Raw genomic sequence first — 21,836 nt, 5'->3', positions numbered from 1 at the left:
GAAGGAAAACAGACCAAACACTCTACAGTTCATATCAAAGTAAGAGAAGTAATGAGGGAAAAAGTTTATCCTTGTACTCAGATGCAGATTTCAAGAGCTTAACTGTTTGAGATGCTGGGGCCTATTTCAATAGGATAAACTTAATTTATTGTGGATTAAAAGAAGCTGCACAAATCCATAAAAAAGGCCTCACCATTGCTTTGATTTCTTGCCATGCATTGCTTGTATGTTTTGGTTCAATTTCATGTACTAGCATGAAATTCATGCCAATTTTTTTCTGATAGTCCTTACTGATGGATTACTTCCTATCTGTACTGCTCAGCGTCAAGCACTTTTATTTATGCTAACTTTGTGTGCGTTCAGCTCTATGATATGCATTCGCAGACCTGATCACAACCTCCTCCATATTTCTCTGTTGCTGCTAAATTCGTTTTCTCATCTCCTCCTATGTATACTCACTTCAGCTGCTGTTTCCAGTCCTACCCCTGTTTCACACCACAGCGTTATTCTAAGTGGTGTTTTACCGTTTTTCACTTTTCTGTCTAACCTCTTCATTTTTCTTCTCTTTCCCTCTGTGAGAAAAGGCTTGGAGAAAGGACTTGCCCAGGTGGTCTATTAGGGATGAGCATGTAGTTTGCAAGGCTGAAGGAGACTGGTTCTGCTTCCCTGAATGTTTTACAGGATGTCTCATTACATATATTTCTCTCTATTTTCTCACAGTTGACAACCACAGATATTTTTTCATCATCTTCTGTCAGTTTGGTCTCACTTCTGGGCTCTTTCCTTTGTTGACACTGACACTGTCAGCTCCCCTCAGCAGCTTAGCTTCTTCCTTAATGGCACACAGAGCCATAATTCAGCTCATGTGGTCTGACACAGGGGAACACTTCCCCACGGTGGGATTGCAGCTTCCTCCCACGCTGAATGAGCCTTTGTTTCTCATGCTCCTGATGCTGCATATTATAAAATTCGGAATTATGCAGTTCAGCTGTAGCAGCCCCTGCTCTAAGCTTTACAAATCTTGCTTTCTCTCCGTTCATTGTTCCCAAGTGCAAAACCAAAATAAATGAGTTTTGCAGCCCAATGACTGTTTTTTTCTACCCTAGACTGGGAAAGCAGCTGTGGCACATTTACAGATGCAGCTTAGAGGTTTAAGGCCACCAGCTCCCTGGGATCATGGCCTGAGTACTCTGCCTGCCAGCCTACCTCTGCTGTCAATTATCTGCAGTGGATGAGGGAGCAGTGGAGGAGTGCAAAGGCAAGGACCACACCACTGGTTTTCACTGCTCGTCTTCCTTCACTTGCTGCAAGCTTTTTTGTGTTCTGTTTCCAGCTCTCTTGTTGTTTCATAATTTCTTTTTTTTATGATTTTTTCTTCTGTTTCACAACTTCAAAGACTGTATGAGGAATCTTGGCTCTACTAAATTGATAGGAAGAGTTGATTTCCATGGGGACAGGTTTCACGCTGCCTCTATTTAATAATAGAAGATTATCCAGAAACACATAAGCCCATTGACTATGAAAATCAATGGGACTTAGATTCCTAAGCCATTTAAGTCTGTTTAAACATAGTATCCATGGTTTATGCAGGTTACGAAAAAAATACTTTCTTAAACACCCAGAAGGAATTTAAGACGTATTTCTAGCAGGCTGGTACCTCTGAGAGGAGGAATCTCAGACTCTTCAATTAAAATGTCTGAAAATAGACCATGAATCTGAATCTAACCCAAACGTGTCCCCAGTGCTGAAGTGGGAATAGATGTCCTCCAAACATGCCTCTACAGTTAATTTGCATAACCAAAAGGAGGGAGAGGGAGTAGCTGGTAATCCAGCTAACAAGACTAACACTGCTGTGCCTCACTTTCTAACTTGTACTGCCAGGTCCTGTGCTGGGTAGATGAGATGGCACAGAAGTAAGATTACATAAATCTCAATACATCTCTCACTAATTTTGGCCTCAGCTTCCCATTCTGGGTCCAGAATTTATGAATGCAGAAAAGGTGGGAAAAAGATCTTGAAAAGCTTAAACTGAGACAGTAATTAAAAGCTGTTTGAGAATAGTGAGAGGTGGGAGCTAGTATATTGCAATGTCTTTTGCTTTCAATAACTCCTGAGGTTTATGAAAGCATCTAGCCTGAAAACTGAGAAGAGAGGATACACCAAAATTAAATTTTCAAATCTGAAAGTAACTCCAGCTCACAAAGAAAACAAAAACCCTTCCTGAGAACAACACCAGCTGCTGTGAACACATCGCCCAAATATTCTGGCTCTGCCCTGAACACTGAGTCAAACTCAAGACTTTTTTTTTTTTTTTTTTTTATTAATTAAACCTTCCTACAGGCTTGTGCCCAGAATTCTGTGATTCTGTCTCTGCAGAATCGTGAGGTGTGACAGTGGTGCTACTCCCCTGGCCCTGGGCTGGGCAGGAGGTGACACCGATGAAGAACAAACTAGTTCTTCACGAAACTGGAGCAGAGAGTTAATGCAAAACCAATACAGACAAGTTTTGATTTTTTTTTTCCTGCAAATAATACATATATTTTTTATGGATAAAAGAAATTCTAGACACGAAAAGCAATTGAAATAATTTGAGTCCTTACTTTTTCAGAAATTATCACCAAGATTAATTGTTATCATAACATGATTTTCTGCCATCGATTTTTCTCAAGTATTTACACAATAGATACTTAAAATGAGCAGAATCAGTGTAATCCAACTAGCTGTCATCTTGCATAGAAAGCAAATTCATACTGCTCTTAGACTTCAAAAAGCTAATAAAAGTACTTAGGCATCCTGCATTTTGCAGAACAAACAAGAAAACTGTACTCCTTGCAGAAATTCTACGTAACTATCATTTATATTGAGTAGATACTTGCATGAAAACTCACTGGAGAGTATTTGATCCTTGTCTAAGATTACAAGCAGGCACTCTATTTTAAATTTTTGTCAGCTAAGGGCATTGGTTATTGCTGTGATGCATATTTAGATTTGCATTATCAGATTGTGCCAGAAAAGCATACAATGATAAAGTTTAGGACTAATGTTCCCAAGAAAAATTCAAGATGTATTCAGAAAGGCTCTCAACTTCTCTAGCATATCCTGGATCTCAGGTTCTCAGTATTTTCTAGATCTAGAAAGCAACAGGAGTCTCTCTACACAATGCTAGATTTAGAGACTTCTGAAACCGTTTTATAAAACTTCTATTTTCCTTTATTCCTTAAAACCCAAGAACACTGAAACAAATAGTATATGTTATGAATCCTCCTGGATGGGAGCATGCAAAAATCATTTCACAACGAAATGACTGGCTTACAATTAGGCTACTTATATCAAGTTTCAATCATATGATCTCTCCTGATTCCCTGAATTTTTGACATACCCTTCATGAACCATTCAATGTGCTTATTATAGTTCATACTAGGAATAGCAAAAAAAGTTGGCTTTGTTGTTACCATTGATACGGACACAGAAATCTAACTATGAACTGGCAAGAAAAATTGAAGAAAAAAGAAATACATATGGATGGAAGACCTAGAGGGTTTTACATCATATCATGACTTTCTCCAGTTTTCACCTACATCTACATGCTGTTCAGTTTTCCATTTTGCTTTGAGCAGTTGATTGAATGGCTACCGAGTGATATTCAGATGCTTATGATTTTCCTGCAATGTGACCTACATTGCTAAACTTCATGAATTTATCCTCCAAGGCAGTGTATCATTTTGCATGCCGTTCCCATCCCAGTGGAATCTATCATCAGGAGATGAGGCCCGGTTTGTAAAAGCTGCATGTCCTTCAGACATTTTTAGCTAATTTGTTTGTAAATGTGAGCGCTATAGTCAGAGTAACATTCTGCAAAATGTGCTACTCTCTATCATTCTGTTTGCATCTCTCTGTGCCCAAACTTGAGAATGCACAGCTATAAATTCAACCTCTGTATGGCATGCTACAAATGGATATAACCAATTTCTGTCTTAAAATTTGCTTTTTTTTTTTTTTTTTTTTTTTTCCCTCTCCACTAACACAATGCCTATTCATTCATTTTTACTTGGCAGAAACAATGGTAGAAAAGATGCTGAAGCCAAACCTTCATCATGAAGAGGAGAAGTCAGGTGTTCCTCACTGCCATCTCTCAGGCACAGCCCCTTACTTCTGTGGTTGCCACAGCTTGCTTCTGTTTGAGTCCTAACAGTAATACTGGAGATATCACTAATACCTCCAAAGCAACACTTCCCAGTATTAAAACCTTTTCAGCCTTTGTTTATAACTAGCTTTGAGACCCAAGAAATACCCAGACAGCAAGGGAACAACATCCTCTAGAGTTCCCTCATGCTGACATGCTTCAAAGTCCTGCTCTTTGTAAGCAGTTATTATTACAGGGTTGTTTTGACAGGATCTACAGACTTTCAGGTTCCCCTTAGCACCTGGAGCAATTTGCAGGCCAGACTGATCGCTGTGCTGGCTTTTCTGAACCCCCTCCCAGCAGTTGGTGTGGTGCAATGCCTTCAGTCATGCAACCATTCCCACACTTGCTTTTATAGTTTCAAATGCAGCAGTTTGCAGCTATGTAAAATTTCAATAACCTGACAATAAAATTAAATGCCTACATGTTTTTATTTTTCACTTACACTGGTTTGTGTAATTTCAGTAAGCTTTCACCTGACCTGACATGGAGAGACCAAGAGTACAAAGACCAGCTCCCACTCTGGTAGGACAATCTAACTGCGACTTAGTGCAGTAATTTCTTTCCCTGCAGCACAAAACATCTCTGAAGGAAGCACACCATCACCTCTGGTGACTGTGGGCCTCAAAACTCTCCTGTATTCAAGCTCCAGACTTATTTGATCTCCCTCACCCTATTTCTGTGCTACATCTCCAAATGCACAAAGCAGAACACACTGGGCAACCCGAAAGATTTGAAACAGAGACAATAAAGCCAGCTTCAAGTGAAGTTATTCACTTTATAACTCACAAAACTTGCTGGATCTGAGCCTTTTACTCCACAGATTGTGTTGGGTTGATTGGCGAGAGGACGAGACACATACACTCTCAGTATCAGCCCTGACAATCTTAGAAAAATGGCTGAAGTAGCAATCACCTCCATCAAAGCAAATATTTCTTAAATTACAGGTAGGCATTATTACTAGTGGATGTAGGTGAACAACTGGATTGAAAGAAAAGGAGGGACACTGCCTACTTGGCTTGCCTCCACATGCTTCCTTCGATACCCACATTCCCTTCTCATCAGTGGACTTGGACTGCTGGAAGACAGGGACTGGGCTTTCACTATCTGACTACTTATGGTAGCTCTGCAGGACATGTAAAAACACATATACATACATATATATGTATATGTATATATATGTATATACATATATATGTATATAGACAGAGTTACATGTGCATATGCAGGTATCTATTAAGTATATATTCTTCATGCATACATTTTGTCCACTATGTCTCCTCAGCAGATGAAAATATCAGATATAGTCACCAATGTATCTCAACCCACTGCAGATTCTCACCAGCCTGGCAAAGCTGTGCTAAAAATTTACAGCAGAGTCATTCAGCAATGCAGATACGGGACCTCTGCCATAAATAACTCATCACCAGACTCCATCATGCTGAAACCATATTTAATCAGAAGGCTACTTGTACATACAGACTAAAATGTGAAGCAACCAGAGGAATTGGGTGCTTGAGGAAATGACAGGAGAACCTCGGAACTAGCCAGCCCTGGTTGCACCCAAGAACACTGACACAGGGCTGAGCTGTTACCTTCTTGCCAGCCATCTACTTCTTGCAGACATTTCTTACTTCTTGCAGTTTGTCATTAGAAAAAAAACCCCTGTCTGTGAATAGCAAAAAGTCAGATAAAAATCATGAGCAGCAGTCTGTCAGGTCTCCTCTTCACCTTGGATCACACAAAGTGTACAATGCTCCATTTCTCAACAGTCAAGAAAAAGGATGCGATTGCTGAAAGCTGATTAATATGTACACAGAACTTTTACTCAGTAGTAATGCATTATTTATGGAAGATAATTGACATAAATTGCTGTTCTACAGGTGACCAATTGAAGAAGAGCACTTGGGACTTTAAGGAAGAAACTGCAGCATGACTTCATCGCATGGTATCTTGCTTCTATGACTAGCATTTCAAGTTCAGTGATAGAATAATTTGATTAGAATATAAATTAGCTGTGATGAAACCATCCTGCTTTCTGTTTGATATTCTAAAAATCACATTATACACCTACAAGTTTGATTCATGAGCTTTCGCAGATTCTTTTCCACCCGAGGTCCTAATCCTTTCTCTCAGTTCCTGTTAAAGGGAGGGTACTTAACCTCTCCTCCATCCCCGGGAAAATATTATTTCATCTTCTATTTGAAGATCCTTTTTTAAAAAGGTTTTCAGCTTGTTTTTTTCTTCGAAGTGTGGATACTAGTGACTGCTTTTTCCTGCATATGCTATTATCACTGGAATTATTTTGTACAGGTTTCTGGTTACCAAAGACTAACTTAAATTATTCGAGGGGGCCTCATTTCAGAAAAAGTTTGAAAATGACTCCATAGAGGCTCTGGCCATGACCTGCCTTGGTCTGTCCTTCAGAAGCACATACATCCTCTTAGGATAGTTGCTCCTTTCTACTCACTTGCCACCCACTACCCTTTCAATTAAGCTTGGCAAAGCACCTGAAGAGAAGCCCTGGTTCCACTGAAGTCAGTGGCAAAGCAGCTGCTGATTTTGCTGGGGCCACAACTTCCACTCTTGTTAGTTTCTCTGGTACTCCAGCAAGGGCAGAGAAGAAAGGACAAGAAATTAAGCAGTGGAGTAAGAAGAACCAGAGGATAGGACAACTTTATACTGGAAAAAAATAACAGCTTTTCTGGACTACTTCATACATCAAGAATTAGAAAAAATAACAATAAAGCTCTGGAAGTCTCCTGTGAGGAAGACCACAAATAAAGGACTAATAAATCATTGTTTTTGCTTTGTGTACTTTCTGTTTGGCAATTTCAAGCATACATATAAAACATGCTTCTGCAAAGCACTGAGATACACAGCCCAAGGATTCTGAATATTTGAGATGCATTAATTATGCTTAACTAGAAGAGCATGGCAAAAAGCCTCACCCAGGTAGAGGACTAAAAGCAAATGAAGAGCAGTAGTTTTGCAATGCTTTGCTTTGCAAACCAAGCTGCTGCTTTTTGATGGGATGTAACTTTCTAACACAATGACAATACTAAGTACCTGGTGCTAAAACAAGACAAGAAGAAAACATTTTCTGCTTTCCACTTTTTCAAGAATGCAGTTTAAACTGTCACGTTTGTAGAGAAATGCCTAAAAAGAAAGTGAGTGGTCCTCCAGCCTGTAATACTAATGAATTAATTGGCTCTCTGTAATCCTGCAGTTGCTATCCTGCTCTCACCCTGGCTTGACAGTACTTCAGCCTAGAATCATTTGGGTTTTCTACCGGCAGCTCACTCCCCCTTCTTCTACCCACTCATCAGATCATGTTTCTGTCTTCACATTTTCCTTTCCTGTCTCCAAATGCACCCAGGGAAAGTCCTGTTCAGGCCTCTTGCTCCAATGAGCAGCCCCTCATCACTGCTCTCAAGCGAGGTCACCATGTCCAGGCAGCTTTTTGTTCTGCTCAAAAGGCTTCCACATTGCCACTGAAGCATATTGTGCCCACGCAGATGCAGGTGGGTAATGCCTGCAGCTCTTGTGACTGCGGGAGCAATGTCAGTGTTTGCTTTATTGAGAAATAAACTACATTTTAAAGTGATTCTGTTCATCTTAACTCCCATTTTGCAGCATTCTGTTCCTCACTTCACTATTTCATGGAGGTCTTTGACAGAACTACTTACTGCTCTCCTCTGCACCAGTCATTCAAGGCAGGCTGCCCAGTACGTGGCATTCTTGCCATGTGTGGGTCCCTGTCCAGTCACTCCCCTTTAAACGCTACTCTAGAAATGTGCCTTTTAATTTGACCTGTGTAAGCAAATTGCCCACATAAGAAATGCTGTCACATTTTTTACGAGGGAGCAAAACATTTTGCAGTGTCACTGAAGTTTATGTGAAGCAACACCATATAGATGGTTCCCTCACATGGCGAACTGCTGAACAAAGGTTGATGAAGTGCAAATGTCAAGAAAAAGTCTTCGAACCAGACCTTTCATTTTGGAACACAGCAGTGACAGTTATTAACATTATAAATCAGGCTGGAGCTATTGCTTTGGCACAGACTCATGCCTAGTGGGACTGACATCAGCTTGAGAACAAGGCCGTGGTTACAGGCTAAGAGTAAGCTCTTGGGATTCATTTTCTGTTCCCTTGCAAATGTTTAGTCTCTCCATTTGCAGGGAATATGCTCAAGATTGGTTTAAACTATTCCCAAACACTAACTGCACAGATATAAATGACTTGAGGTTCACAGTGGTGGAAATTCAGCCCACGTATTTCTCAGGGGAGGAAAGATAGGGGACGAAATTGCAAGATGGTCAAAATAGCTCCTAATTCCCTCCTCAGCTCTCACCACAGCAATGGAGGCAGAAGAGAAACAAAGTTTATCGCTCAAGCTGAGCTGAAGTGTTTTTTCCTTTCACACAAAGCCTCCCACAATGTCAATATAACTTCTATGATCACTGGATCTAATGAAGTCCGTTTTCCTAAGGACTTCTATCTCATGGCTGACTGACTTGGGAGTTTAATAAGATCCAAGCACCAAATGAAGCTTCTCCTCTGAATGGGGCATTTACTAGATCCCGAGTGGAATCTCTGGAATTTAATAAAAAAAAACACATGCTGCAATATTTCCTTTTGAAAGGGCAGTTTAGGCCTTTCTCCTGCAACTGGATTAATATTTTTATGGAACTTGTAGGAATTTAATTGCTGTGAAAGCTGGTATTCCTCTACAGATTTGTTGGAAATCAGCCAAAGATTTTGATTTAGTGGTAGGAAAAGAATACTGACAGATGGACAGACAGACGTTCCCACACAAGCAATGCATTCTCATTTGCTATTAATAACTAGGCTAAAAATTGTTATACACCCTAGGGATGCAGCAAACACTATGAAAGTGGGCACATCTGTGGAAAAGAGCAACCCCTTTGACTTTGATCTAGACCAGAACTGAATTCAGATTCATCAGGCAGAGAAACAGACTGAGGATCCTCTCTTCTCCTTTCACTCTCCACTCCAGTCTTCTCCCTTAGTACTGTCATGGCTCATGCCCAGGAGACCCCAACAGAGGTCCTGCTGGGGGTTGACCATCCCCAGCCTGCCCATAGCTGGTGCACATTCAGAGACCAGCCAGCAGGGCAGCAATGTGAGAAGTCAGTACGAGTATTTCAGACCAAAACTTATGTCCGCGATTTAGAGTACCTCTAATAGTCTTTCTATCCAAAGGAAATTGGGAAGTTAGGTGCTGTAGCAGGTAATTTTGTTCTCTTTGGTTGGGCTTCTAAAGGAAATTTTTGGTAGAACATAAAGCTATGAGATGAGTCAATCCATGTAACCTCCAGATTAGATGCAAATATATAAGGTTCAACACAGGTTTATTGTTCACTTAACTATTCACTTAATCTACAACAAAACAGCTTTCAAAGAACTTAATTCAAAGAACTTTGGTAGAATGGGAGCCAGTCCTAGAAGAAGACAAGGACTAAGCTGCAGAGGTACTCATCTGAAAAGTCCAGCATTCAGATTCTGGCTATAAATTAGTGAGGTGAATATTTAAATTCACAAATCAAATGAATACCAACATCCCCTTTTGATATTCTTGAAAAATGTTTTGCCTTTAAAGTTTAGCTCTTGCTCATGTGATGGTATTCAGGGTTTTGTGGACAGCATTTATGCCTAATATGAACAGCTCTACCACAAAGGAAGCTACTGGATAGCTGATACCAACGTAAGTGACTGCTGAAATCCTGGCACCTATGGTGAGTGCTGAGGATATCTACATGCATACAGGAATACAGGCATATTCACAGATCTGGTTCTGAAAAGCCATTTTCTTCCAAGTTTCTCCTTATTAACTAATTGAAGAACACTAAAATAATTGGACTTGCATGGCGCTGAGAAGAAAAGTCATCCAAGTTTTGTACATGCAGAAATAGCACTGAGAACACTAGCACATACCATATAAATGTCCTTTTCCTTCTAAATTCAGATTAACACCATCACAGTGAAGTATGAGATCAAAGTAATTAGTCAGAGTTTGGTGCTTTATTTGCCACAACACATCTTTTCAACCCCAGCTGTCCTTACCCTCACCCCTCTCCTTCATGAATGCAGAATACTGTGCTTAAGAATGAGAAGGCACTGAATAACAAACACAGAATGATTAATAAGAAGTGTTTCTGTCAAAACTGATATTGGAATAAATGATTAAATCCGTCATAATCAGCTCATATATTAAACTGAATGCCTTGAATTGAAAGCTTGTCATTTATAGTAGTTTTCGCAACAGGCAGTTATTCTATGTGTTTACTTCAAGAGTACATTTTTGTATTTCAGTAAATCAAGAAATATTGATTTTGAGCAAGTCATTGATTTTATTGTCAGAGCAAATTTAGCTTTGAGAATTGATTTTATTAATCTATTTCATAAGTCCCTCTCAACACACAGTTTGTGAGCAACCCACATTCTCTTGATGTAAATGCCACTTGTAATTTAGCCAAAAAACAATTTAAGTGGAGATGGCCAAATTCATTTTTCATTTATGTTTATGCCATTCTGGAAAAAAACTCAGCAGTCTTGCAAGGATATACAATTGTTTCTAAGTGAAAATATAATTCCCTTATTTTCAATGATATAATTTCAGATTAACAAGCCTGACTTCAACTGGATGTGGTTATTTCATAGAGCTTTCTGGTTATCAGCAACAATTTTGAAAAACAAACAGTATCAAGTATACCTGCTTTTCAGAACATGCACTCTGGACATTTGTTTAGCATCTGTGTTTTACTGGGTATGTGTGAATAGTCAAAATTCTATATTTTCTGAAAAATTTCAATACAAAGAATCACTAAAGAACCCACAAAAGACCCTATCCGAGCTGAATGCCGATGTCCTAAGAGCAAAATGAAGAAGAATTTGTTTTATGACAAGATTTTTCTTATCTATGATTTTGCAAAAATTCTTTCTCCATGGCACTGGAACTACGTTGTAGAGTAAAGTAAACTAAATCTTTTTCTGGCAAGTAGCCAGCCCACCATAAAACAGGATTTTAGGGGACAGAGAGATTTAAAACTTTGGTATGTTTGATTTCAGCCCCAAAAGTTTACCTTTTAAATTATATTTTCATTTTAAAAATAAAACCATTTTATTTCCACATTTGCCAGACCCCCTGTTGTAAGTTATTTGCTAAAGGGTGTTTGCATTTTTTAAAAGGAATTGAAAAGCATCAAAATGAAGTGTCACATTTCAGATTTAGTGAGACATTTTGTTACTGAGCAAAATGAGGAAAATGAGCAACATTTGCACATAAATAGAGTCACACTTTATATGACCAGGAAAAAAAGTACATGTACAGCCCTAGATACAGATCACAAGGAGAAGGCAGGAAGCAGGCATTGTACCTGACACTACTTCTTTCACCTCAGAGATCTCTAATCTGGTTACTGATGCCCCCGGCAGATGTTATGTGTATCCAAGAAGCGAATAAATATGCTTCAGGCAGCTCTAAGTTCCATGAAGCATCACTCCCGCCAGCAGGGGAGCTGAGAGTCACAATGCCTGCAGCTGAGGAGCACGGGTTGCTTCACTGGGTTCCTGCTTATCATCTGCAGGACTGACTATCCTGCAAGAAGAGGTGCCAGAGCAGAAGCCAATGTGCCCAGAAGTGATATGACTTTAAGACAATTAGTAGGCTAGTGTAAGATCAGGTTTAGCACAGCTAAGCCACTTGACCCTGTTCTGCTTTACATGGAAAAATTATATATCTACTGGACCAGAGAGAATAAGGATGCTTGTCTATCAGTTCCCCTCCCTGTATTTCCAAATACTTAGTGACATGTGAAGTGGAACAAGGACATGATTTTCAATTTTGACTCTAGCAATACAATCCCCAAGTGCTGCTGTGATGGTAGCATCATATTCCATTGTTTGTCCCTGTGAAATTTGATAAAAACTACCCAAAACATTGACCCTGTATTCCACATGTATGTGATTACAAGATCACAGTAAGCTGCTATTATTCAAACACTACTCAGAAACTAGGAACAATATCTTGCAATTGCTATGCAGCATATTTTAAGTGATTTTGCAATTGTGAAGGATTGAAGAAAGGGCAGGGAGAAAATACAGTGTAAAATAACTGGATCCTGGTTATTAGCTTACACAGTCCATAATATACCTTCTGTATGCTACATGAATGCTTAAAGTTTTCTTCAAGTACAGCTTTTCCCTCATTTTGAGTCTGATTGTTATTGGGAAAGGCCAATCCCTTCCTTGTGCTATCTACAGGATAGGACTACTCAGGAGTACCATTTGTGTTTCTTCATGCTTATCTATATATCTTTTTTAGTATAAACTAGAGAGGCAGTAAGTGTGTTTTAGTCCAATTTCTTTTACACTGCTTTTGAAATAAGAACTGAAAAGCACTTTGAGAAATGTATTGGAATGCAGTAGCTTCACTACAGCACTGCTATTTTGTAATTACTTACTGTAATGCTCCTCCATGATTTAGAATAGACTTAGATGTCAACAGAATATATATTTTTTCCATTTAGTAGTTGAAGCAAATAAGTCTGAATGCTGGACTAAAGGAAAGCACTCTAAACTTCTCATAAACTCCTTGGAAGCTGTATCTCAAAGTAGCAAGCAACTTTCTGAAGCAGTATATATTCATTATATAAGCACCTCTACAAATCCACATGCAACCTCCTGGATAAAATCAACTGTGTAGTTTTGAATTTATATAATACACCTTATAATAGTAGTGTGAATGGAAGATCCACTCCATACTGCACGGTTCAGAATAATCTGATTCATCTGGCATATTCTGATTTATAACTGTTGTATGAGAAATCAATCCATCTGTCTCCACAATGCAGAAAAGTGACAACACTTGAAAACCAGGTGTCTACCTGAGTGATGTCCATTCCAGAGTCACAGCTCAATGGCTGGGTTGATGTGAGGCCATTCGAACCTATTATTGTTGTGATCACACCATTCTCATCAATTTTCCGAATCATGGTACCATCAACGAAATAAATAAATCCATGCTTATCTACAGTGATACCTGGATGAAAAAAAAAAAAAAAAAAGCGTGTTAACATTGACATTTGCTGGATTAAAAAAAATGTTTCTTCTCCTCTTAAGGCTCTGAAAATACAATGATTAAAAAAGTATGAGTCAATTTTTTTCTATCTATTACTTATTTGTGGCTTATACAAATTGTATATGGGAAGATCCTATCTTTCCAAAGATCAGACTGTCTTTGACTCACATAGAAAGAGGGAAGATACAAGCAAGAAACAGAACAAAGCAGCAGATGCTTTTCTTGTAATGTATATACATAAAATTATGCTCTTCAACAACTTCATGGCTATCATCACAGAGTGGGAAAAGATTAGCTTTTCTAAAAGCTTATCTTCCACTTCATTTTTCTTCATTTTAACTTTCTTCATTCTCAAGCAGAAGCAATTTTTTTGTATTACTGTATTGTGTGACTTACTGGAAACGTACTGAAAAAGTAGGAAGCACACACAGAAAGCGAGAACAACTTCTGCAGTCTGGAGGTTATACATACCAGTGGTACAAAACAAGGTCTGCTTACCAGGCTGAAGGAGTACCTGTGCTGCAGAATGAATTGCATTGCAGTGTTGCCCAAGACACAGTCACATACTGGAAACAGTCTCATGGCAACACCAGGCTTCAGCAGGAGCTAATGCTGCTCTGCCACTGCTGGGTCTGCAATAGCTTTCCCACCACTGTATGGCAAAGGAGAGATTGCCCCTGAAACAAACATGAGGGCTCTGCAAAGGAAAGTTATTGGTCTTCTGTATTTCAGTGGGGAAACTAAGGCACAGAGTGCTTGTTGTCTCCCACTGGCAGTGCATGGTATCCGCTGTGTCACAACCTGTGCCTGACCCTGGTCTGTCCTAGTCTACCACTTTCTCCCCAGTTCTTCCTGCATTCAATATTTGTCAGACTTTTCTATATTGCATGAAATATAAGATCTTTTTTCCATGAAATGTTGAAAATAGCTAGAAAAGCACTTGTATTCATGTTAGGTTTGTGAAATCTTTTCTACTGAACCCGTCCAATTTCTTGCTTTAAACTACTTCATAATTTCCCATTCAAGTTGCATAACTTTGCAATTATAGCAGCTGCTGTGCACAGCCAAGCTATTTTAATAATGAATTTATGTTCTGCTACACAGAAATGAAAGGCAAAGGACTTGAACAGATGGTTTGGATGGTGGCTTATATGGTTCTTGATTTTTGTCCCCTGCATTTACCACAACTGAAGGCTGCATGCTCTCTGAATTTACAAAACACTTGTCTGCACGCTAGTTTAGGATATCACACAGCAATTATGACAATCAAATATGACATTATATAAGAAAAGGTAAATAAATAAATAAATAAATAAGAATTCCCCCACCTCCCAAACCCATTTCCTTATATTTAATTTAATTTCTTTAAATACATAGGACCAGCTGTACCTCAGGATGAGGGGGAATAAGCAGTGCAGGGGACAGGGGCAGGACCAGGTAGTCCTGATGGGCAACACATATCTCCTTGGGGCTGAGAGGGGGACAGTGTCCCCAGACCCTTGTGTACATCTATACGCAGCAGCTGGAAATGTGTTTGAGTCTATAGGCTGTCTCTTAGAGTGTTACTACCCAGTAGCAGGGCCACAAAATAAATTGCCCATGACCACTTTTCTAACAGAGAGGGGGAATAATGTCAACACCAATTTCTACAGAGAGGCCAGTAGGATAGCGAGGGCTTGCCTCTCCCCCATGACAGAGGGTTTCCCTCCCTTTCTCTGGACGAGGAGGGTGAAGGTCTTGTGGGGCCAGGTCTCAGGTGCTCCCCACCACAGCATCCCACTCAGGCGCTGCTGTGCTTGGTGTGATGTTGAGGCAGTGCGCAAAGGCCTCCTCACGAAAATATCCAAAGGTCACAGCTGTTAAGTTTTTAGTGCCTAGCACTCCTACTAGGTCCAGTTTTCAGGCTATCAGCATAGTGCTGGTAGTTGAAATTAATTGTTTGAAATTGGGGATACAGTGTATTCATCTGGCTGCAAACTACTGTGAGGAGACAGATATTCACTGCCCTATCTCCTTCTCCTTGGACAAAAAACACCTGTGGACTGTTGAAGTGCCACAGGATACAGGGTAAGACTACATCGGTCTGTTATGTTAAACTGCTGATCAGTGAAACATCAAATTCTTCAGGAACAGAGATCACCTGGGGGACTGAAATCACCTGGGGCCATTCAGTTGGAAGGTTATAAAAAGGAGGAAGCAAGCATCCCTGCTTTAGGGGCTGGCCTCCTGTGAGCTCCTGAAGCATATCTGTCTGGTTGTGGTGCCCTCAGAGGATTTTTGCTCTTTCATTGGAAAGCTAGGGTGTGTTTAGAAACTTCTGGGTGACTGGCAAACTTGTCTGCCATCTGCTTCTAATAAGTTAAATCATAGCCCAAAAGGCTAAAGGTTTGAAGGTGAGTTGATAGAAAGGGTGTGTCTGAAAACCAAAGGGGTTTATTCTGGTGTGTGGGATGAACCATGTGTCCCAGTTGCTGGGAAGGACTGCACCCCATCTGTCTCTCCCTCCTGCTTAAAAGACCCATGTATACAAAAGGCCAGGCTGTGAGGTGCAAGTGGGTTGGGGCCTAGGAGCCAGGTCAGACACAAAGCCTAGATATGCAAAATAAACTGTAAAATCTCTTGACAGAAGTGAGCTGCTAAAACTCCAACTGAAGCAAGAATAAATCCCATCTGGTTATTAATAACTGTGTAAATAAGGAATTGATTTTACAATTTTTTTTTTTTTTTTTCCAAAATGTTATTCTAAGGCAATGCACTAGATAGTAACCAACAGAATAAACCATGCTGAAGTGACTGTACCTTCAGAGCTGGTCTGTAGAGGTTTTCCTGACAGTAATTCCTGAAGGCTCAAACTATGACTTGCAGTTTAGTTTGTACATGTGTACATTTTCTCTCTAAAAAAATGAGAAGGGTTATGTTGACGCCCCCACGGCAGTGTGGGGTCACAGAACAAGCACAGCCAGGGCTCTTGGGCACCTTCTGTGGGGACACTCCTTGCCATCCTGCCTGGACTCTGCACTGCTCTCAGCAGCTCTAAATGGTGAGGTTAAAGCATGTTTATGGATGAAATGAAATAAAATACAGAAGGTGCTAGTAAGCCATGCTAGGACTTTTTGGATGTGAGGAGGTTGGTGACAAAAATCTCTTCAGATCCAGCTTCTTAACTCTTAGTACTTTCTTGGTAGTCTCCTCAAGACTCCTTCTGAGGGAAGACTCAGAAGCATGACTTCTTAGTCATGCTGGATTACTGTGATGTGGATGGTGCAAGGAGCAAGGAACACATGTGAATGGAGCTATGATTGTTGGGGGTGTCCTTAACCTTAGTGATAATGCATTGTGGAGCTGTATCAGATGGGGTGTATCAGACATAGCAATACTAGATGAGATTTGATTTGCTTCCCATTGTAGCTCTCAAGCTCAAGTGAGAGAGCTGATGTGTGTGGGACCTACAGCACAGGTATTGTCTTGGGACCTTCCACTGCAAGGGGAGGGAGCTGCATGGGCAGCAAGGAGCTATGCTTCTCACCTGGGTGGCACAGCCAGATCCATGCCACAGAAAACACAAGGCAAGTGCATCTTGTTGTATGCAACTTCCCTGTGAACAGATGGCTATATTGGCTTCAAACCAGTCATTATATAAAAGTCAAAAATTAAGCAGCACTGAAAGATGCTTGATTGTGTTGCTGAATGGACTTCAAATACTGACTGTATAAGAAAACCAAAGATCTAGCAATAAGAGTATGTATTTGCCTCTCCAGCCATGGCAGAAAGCAATCTATCTGCAGGAGAAGTATATATGCCAGTGGGGCATAAACAACCCCAGGTCTTAAGTGTTTGAACTAAAGGCAATAAATATCTGGTACTTCCTAATTAGCTAAGTTTCTTCAAGTACCAGAGTATATATGTTGAACAATGAACTAATGTTTTTTCCTGTATACTAAAATAATTTTACCCATTTGAAAAAAAATATGTATTTAAGTCCTGTTGACAAATGCCAAATACGTCATCTGTTAGAAAACAAAATACAAATTCATGGCTAAACTGTCCCAATTTATTACTGTTGGGTGCATTAATGTTCCTGTCAGATCCTGCATGATGCCTCTCATAATCTGTACTCCAAGAGTTTATTTTAATCCTTTTCTGATGTACAGTGTAATACAGAATTGAATCACATGCAGCACTTCATTGTGTTTAATCACTGAGGAACTTGGAGAGGAATCATGCACATGCCAAGTGTAATGAATAGCTCTGGGTGCAAATTTCAACACTGCTCACTCACTGAGTGGAAATGATCCTTTTTTAGTTATTGCTTTTGTTTGCACTGAGAATGAAATGTAGTTTGTATTAGGTTCTCAGTCTGTGTCCAGTTTTCTAAGGAACTGTAGCAGCAAACTGTACCCAGAGACAGTGGCAGGCAGACAGATGTGGCCTATTGCCCAAATGACAATTAGCTTGCTTGGATGTAAGATTTTTCCTTAAACACTGACACCTGAGTCATGGCAAAATTAACAGGTGCAAATATTTAGTCTTGCTCTTTGATTCAGAGCTGAGCACAACCTGTTTTTCAGTAATGTGCTTGTACTGAAGTACAAGTTTTAGTCATGTTTAGTCACTGGGACTGTCTTACATAGGACCATAATTTGTCCCTGAATGTAAAAACAGTAGCTCTTATGATTGTTATCAAATCATAGCTCATTGTAGATTTGTAATTAAATTAGAAAATATGGATTAAAATTAATAAAGCAAGTTCCCCATTAAAACAGATTATTTTTGCCCTACATCATAGCCCACACTTGCATTTTAAGAGACTTTTTTGGAACAAATTCTTTTTTTTTGAACATGTTAATGAATAGCGGAGCAATATGATGTACACTTGTGAAAATTTACACTTCTCAGCTAAAAACTGCAAATGAGTATTTTACGTTAAATTCTTCAGAAGTTTTAGTTTTCATATACGAACATCTAAAACTACTGTTGAAGATGCATAAAAGAGAATGCCACCTTCTGCTGAAGAAAGACTGTATTTAGAAAAGTTGTGATTCTCATGAAACTTTTAATAGGAAGAAGTGAATCAAATTGGTTAATTACCATTTTATGGTTGGTAAAAGGGCAAATTACATGCCATCTATTTCTAAACTTCTAAATGTCTCTGGTGCTTTTAATTAAAGCTGCCATCTAGAAACTACTAAAGCAATTTTATGCAATTAGTTATTTATAGGTTACCATAATATACCACTCAAAATATGATTCAAGTGATTTGCAGTCTGGTGCTTTGTGATCTTTGTCATCTTTACTTCATTACTGTCTCAGTACTAGCAGCAAAATGTTTAACAATTCTTTGTCAGCTGGAACATGATTTCAGTACCAGTGCTTCAGTGTTGTTCTCTTTGGAGATGCCTAACAGCAGAGCTGGAGCAAACAACATTTCAACTACTGACTGAAAACATCCTGCTTCTGGTCTGAGACATGATGACTAGGGTCATACTTACTGCTGACAACAGTTAGCAGAAAAGCAAATGTATGCATTCAGATGAAGGTTGGAGGAAGTTTAGGAAAACCTACTTTTCACAGAAAGTTCACTTACGTTTTACAGGCCTCTGAAATCATAGGTAACTAAGGCAACTGGGGAAAAAAAAGGAATATATTTTGCCAAATCAAAAATTGCATGAAATGAATTTTTTGTTGTTTCTGATGCACAAATGACAATCATTTGAGGCTGAAAGTTGGTTTATTTTTCTCACTTTACATGGTACTACTGAAACAGCTCACTACATTTTGCTTTCCTTTTTGAATTGTATAGGAGGATTCAAAAGCTTATGAATTTATAAAATGGCAAAGATTGCCGAGTGAATAGTGGTTTCATTACATGTGGCAAGGGCATCCTGTTTTCATGAAAAGCTGTATTAGGAATTTGGTGTTCATCCTGTTGAAGCCAACAGGAATCTTTTAGCTGAGCAGGATCAGGCTGTAAATGGCCTACTGTCATTTGAAAAATGTAAAGGTTTAGTCTGAGCAGTTGTTCTTGCAGCTTTATTTACTTTAGCAAGAAGTGCTGCAGATGGTGAACAAGAAGAGTGATTATTTCAGGATGTAAGCTGCTGGGGTGAAAGTGTTTTTAAAACCATGATTTTTTTAGTAGTGTTTGCTTAGGATAATTTCAAGCAAAATGAATAAAGCTATGTTGCAGAACTGATTTTTAGTTTAAGCTAAACTGTGTTGCTAGTTCGTAGTCATACATCTGAGTGGAAAAAAGCATTTTATGCATGGGATTTAGAATTTACTCCAGCCTTTTATGTTTCCCTTGTGCTTGCTTAAAGGTCACTGCCTCTGTAGTGAGGTCACTGCACTGTATTCAGGTAGTCTGTACTCAGTGTGCAGTTCTTAATTTCTTCTGCAACAGTGGCTCTCCACATAGCTTGCACAGATGACCTTCCAGGTCTAGAATCTGGTTTGGACCCAGGAGTCAAAAAGCAGACACTGCAGGGCCTTAGATGCTTAAATCTTCAGATTTAGTGCTTGGGCTTCCAAATGTTGTAAGTCACCTCTGTACCTTGAGGTTCAATCATTGGAGGGACTTGGTGGTTTAAGAAAAGTTACTTAGTTTGTTCTTCCACACTAGCTTTCCTGTGCGTATGTTCTGAGGCTGCCCCAAATAGAGTAATTTAAATCAGATGTTAATCTAAGTCACTTTTCTTGGTGTACTGACTGGGAAACACTATCTCAGCTGAGATCTGGTAACTTGTTTGTCTCAGCCTCTCACTGCCTCTGACAGTTAAGCCTGGAAAGATGCAATTATTTACATGTCTAAAAGCCCAGTGGTTTCAGAAAGGCAGGGTAAGTGTTTAATGCCTTTGATCCAGGTATTGGCTTTTCACTGTTAAATAGAGCAACCCCCAGGTATTTCTATTAATTGTAGTGCTTGCTGCTCCAGTATTCAGTGACTAATCTAGTAAAATCAGGACACTATCTCTTAGTGCCTTATAAATATTAATGCAGACTGTTCAAATGATAATGTTGGTGACTAGATATGCCATAAATACCTTTTAATCAAAAAAATTCCCCTACCCACCAGAATTCCCCACCCCCAAATTAAAATCTGTTGCTTAGTAAAGTTCAAGATATTAGAACTCAGTGATTAATATCTTGTGTAGTTACTTCTTCATTTTCAATATCTTCTTGTGTAATAAATGTGTTCAGCTTGTCACAGCTCTTATTTTATGTTCCCACCTTGTACCATTTCACATTTTGCTTAAGTACTTGGTCATCTATTACATGACTCATTAGTCTGAGTTCTACACAGAATTAAAGTTGCAGTAAAAATAATATATTGAAGTTCACGTTTCAACTACATCACCCATGCATGTTTAAATGCATCTTTCAAAGTCAGCTCAAACACACAATTGTGCAAGATAGATGTTCGTGAAGTCCCATCTCTAGTCCTTCGCAGACCAAACAAAGCCCCACATATTTGCTAACTGCAAAATGAAAGCTGGGGTAAGATCAAATCATAAGTGACCAGTGTGACTTCACGATGTTTTACTGTCTGGCATTCAATTCCTGGTCACTTGGCAAAGACAGACTTGCCAAATAATGAGAGATGAAAGCAGCTGAAAGCCTTAAATAGTCAAAAATCTATGGGACTCCAAAAACAATACTCCAAATAACAATAAATAACCTGCCTTCCTACCAAAAGAGAAAAATCTGAGTTCAAAAAAGTTAAAACAGTATTTGAAGCAACTTTCATTCAGAAAAATAAGTATATGAATTTCCAGTTGCAGAGTTCTGAGGACTTTACCAAACAGGATTAAGTTTCACAACAGTGTTACACAGTAGGTATTTCTTATCAATTTTACAAATGGATAAACTTGAGTCATATAGATAAGCCTCCATTCAAAGTCACAAGCAGCCAGGAGCAGAAGTAAGAATACAACATCTGAGGAGTAACTAACCAAGGTCAGACAGCTACTAAGCAGTTCCTTCTCAGATACAACCTTTCTACCAAGTAACAACACATTTGTTATTTATTGCAGAAAAAGGGAATGTTTGGAAAAAAATGAGGCAGATGGAAAAAATGGAGCCAAAGGAAGTTCTACATCAGCTTAAAAATAAATGTTAATCTTGCATGGTCACTGAGGAATGCATTTGAATATATTAAATATTTTGACAATTACTTTATCTGCATTATGAGGTATACACTTTTGGATTGTAAAAATCTCAGATGAAAAGTTACATCAATTCATTTAGTCCTGTGATCAAATACTACATAACGCTGTGTTGCTTTGTATTCAAGTATCTTTAGATGTGGATAAGATGTTGCTGAATCTCTGGACTCACCAGAGATTCTTTGTCAGTTTTTCCTGTCTTCTAGAAAAAAAAATACTTGCATGTATGTTGTGAATGTATTTTCAGTAGAAGTGTGACATCTAAATTAATAATTACTCCATTAACAAACAAAATAAGTGATTGAAAATAATCACCAAATTCTATTTAAATTAGAAAAAACTCATATATACTTAATAAATACCTAAATCTATAGGTACCAGGCAA

At 39.0% G+C, this 21,836-nt stretch overlaps 1 protein-coding gene across 1 annotated transcript in view; it reads right to left on the bottom strand.

Moving 5' to 3' along the window:
* The window catches only part of TENM1 (teneurin transmembrane protein 1), a 328,347-nt gene that overhangs the window by 32,148 nt on the left and 274,363 nt on the right, over positions 1 to 21,836 (bottom strand). Inside the window, exon 22 of the mRNA XM_082770995.1 lies at positions 13,096 to 13,250. Within this exon, the coding sequence (XP_082627121.1) occupies positions 13,096 to 13,250 (155 nt within the window). The remainder of the gene's footprint in view (positions 1 to 13,095; positions 13,251 to 21,836) is intronic.

The sequence above is a fragment of the Aythya marila genome (genome assembly GCF_965140915.1).
Source record: "Aythya marila genome assembly, chromosome: 13".
Classification (NCBI taxonomy): Eukaryota; Metazoa; Chordata; class Aves; order Anseriformes; family Anatidae; genus Aythya; species Aythya marila.
Note: the sequence above shows the minus strand (reverse complement) of the source record. Positions and strands in the feature narration are given on the sequence as shown.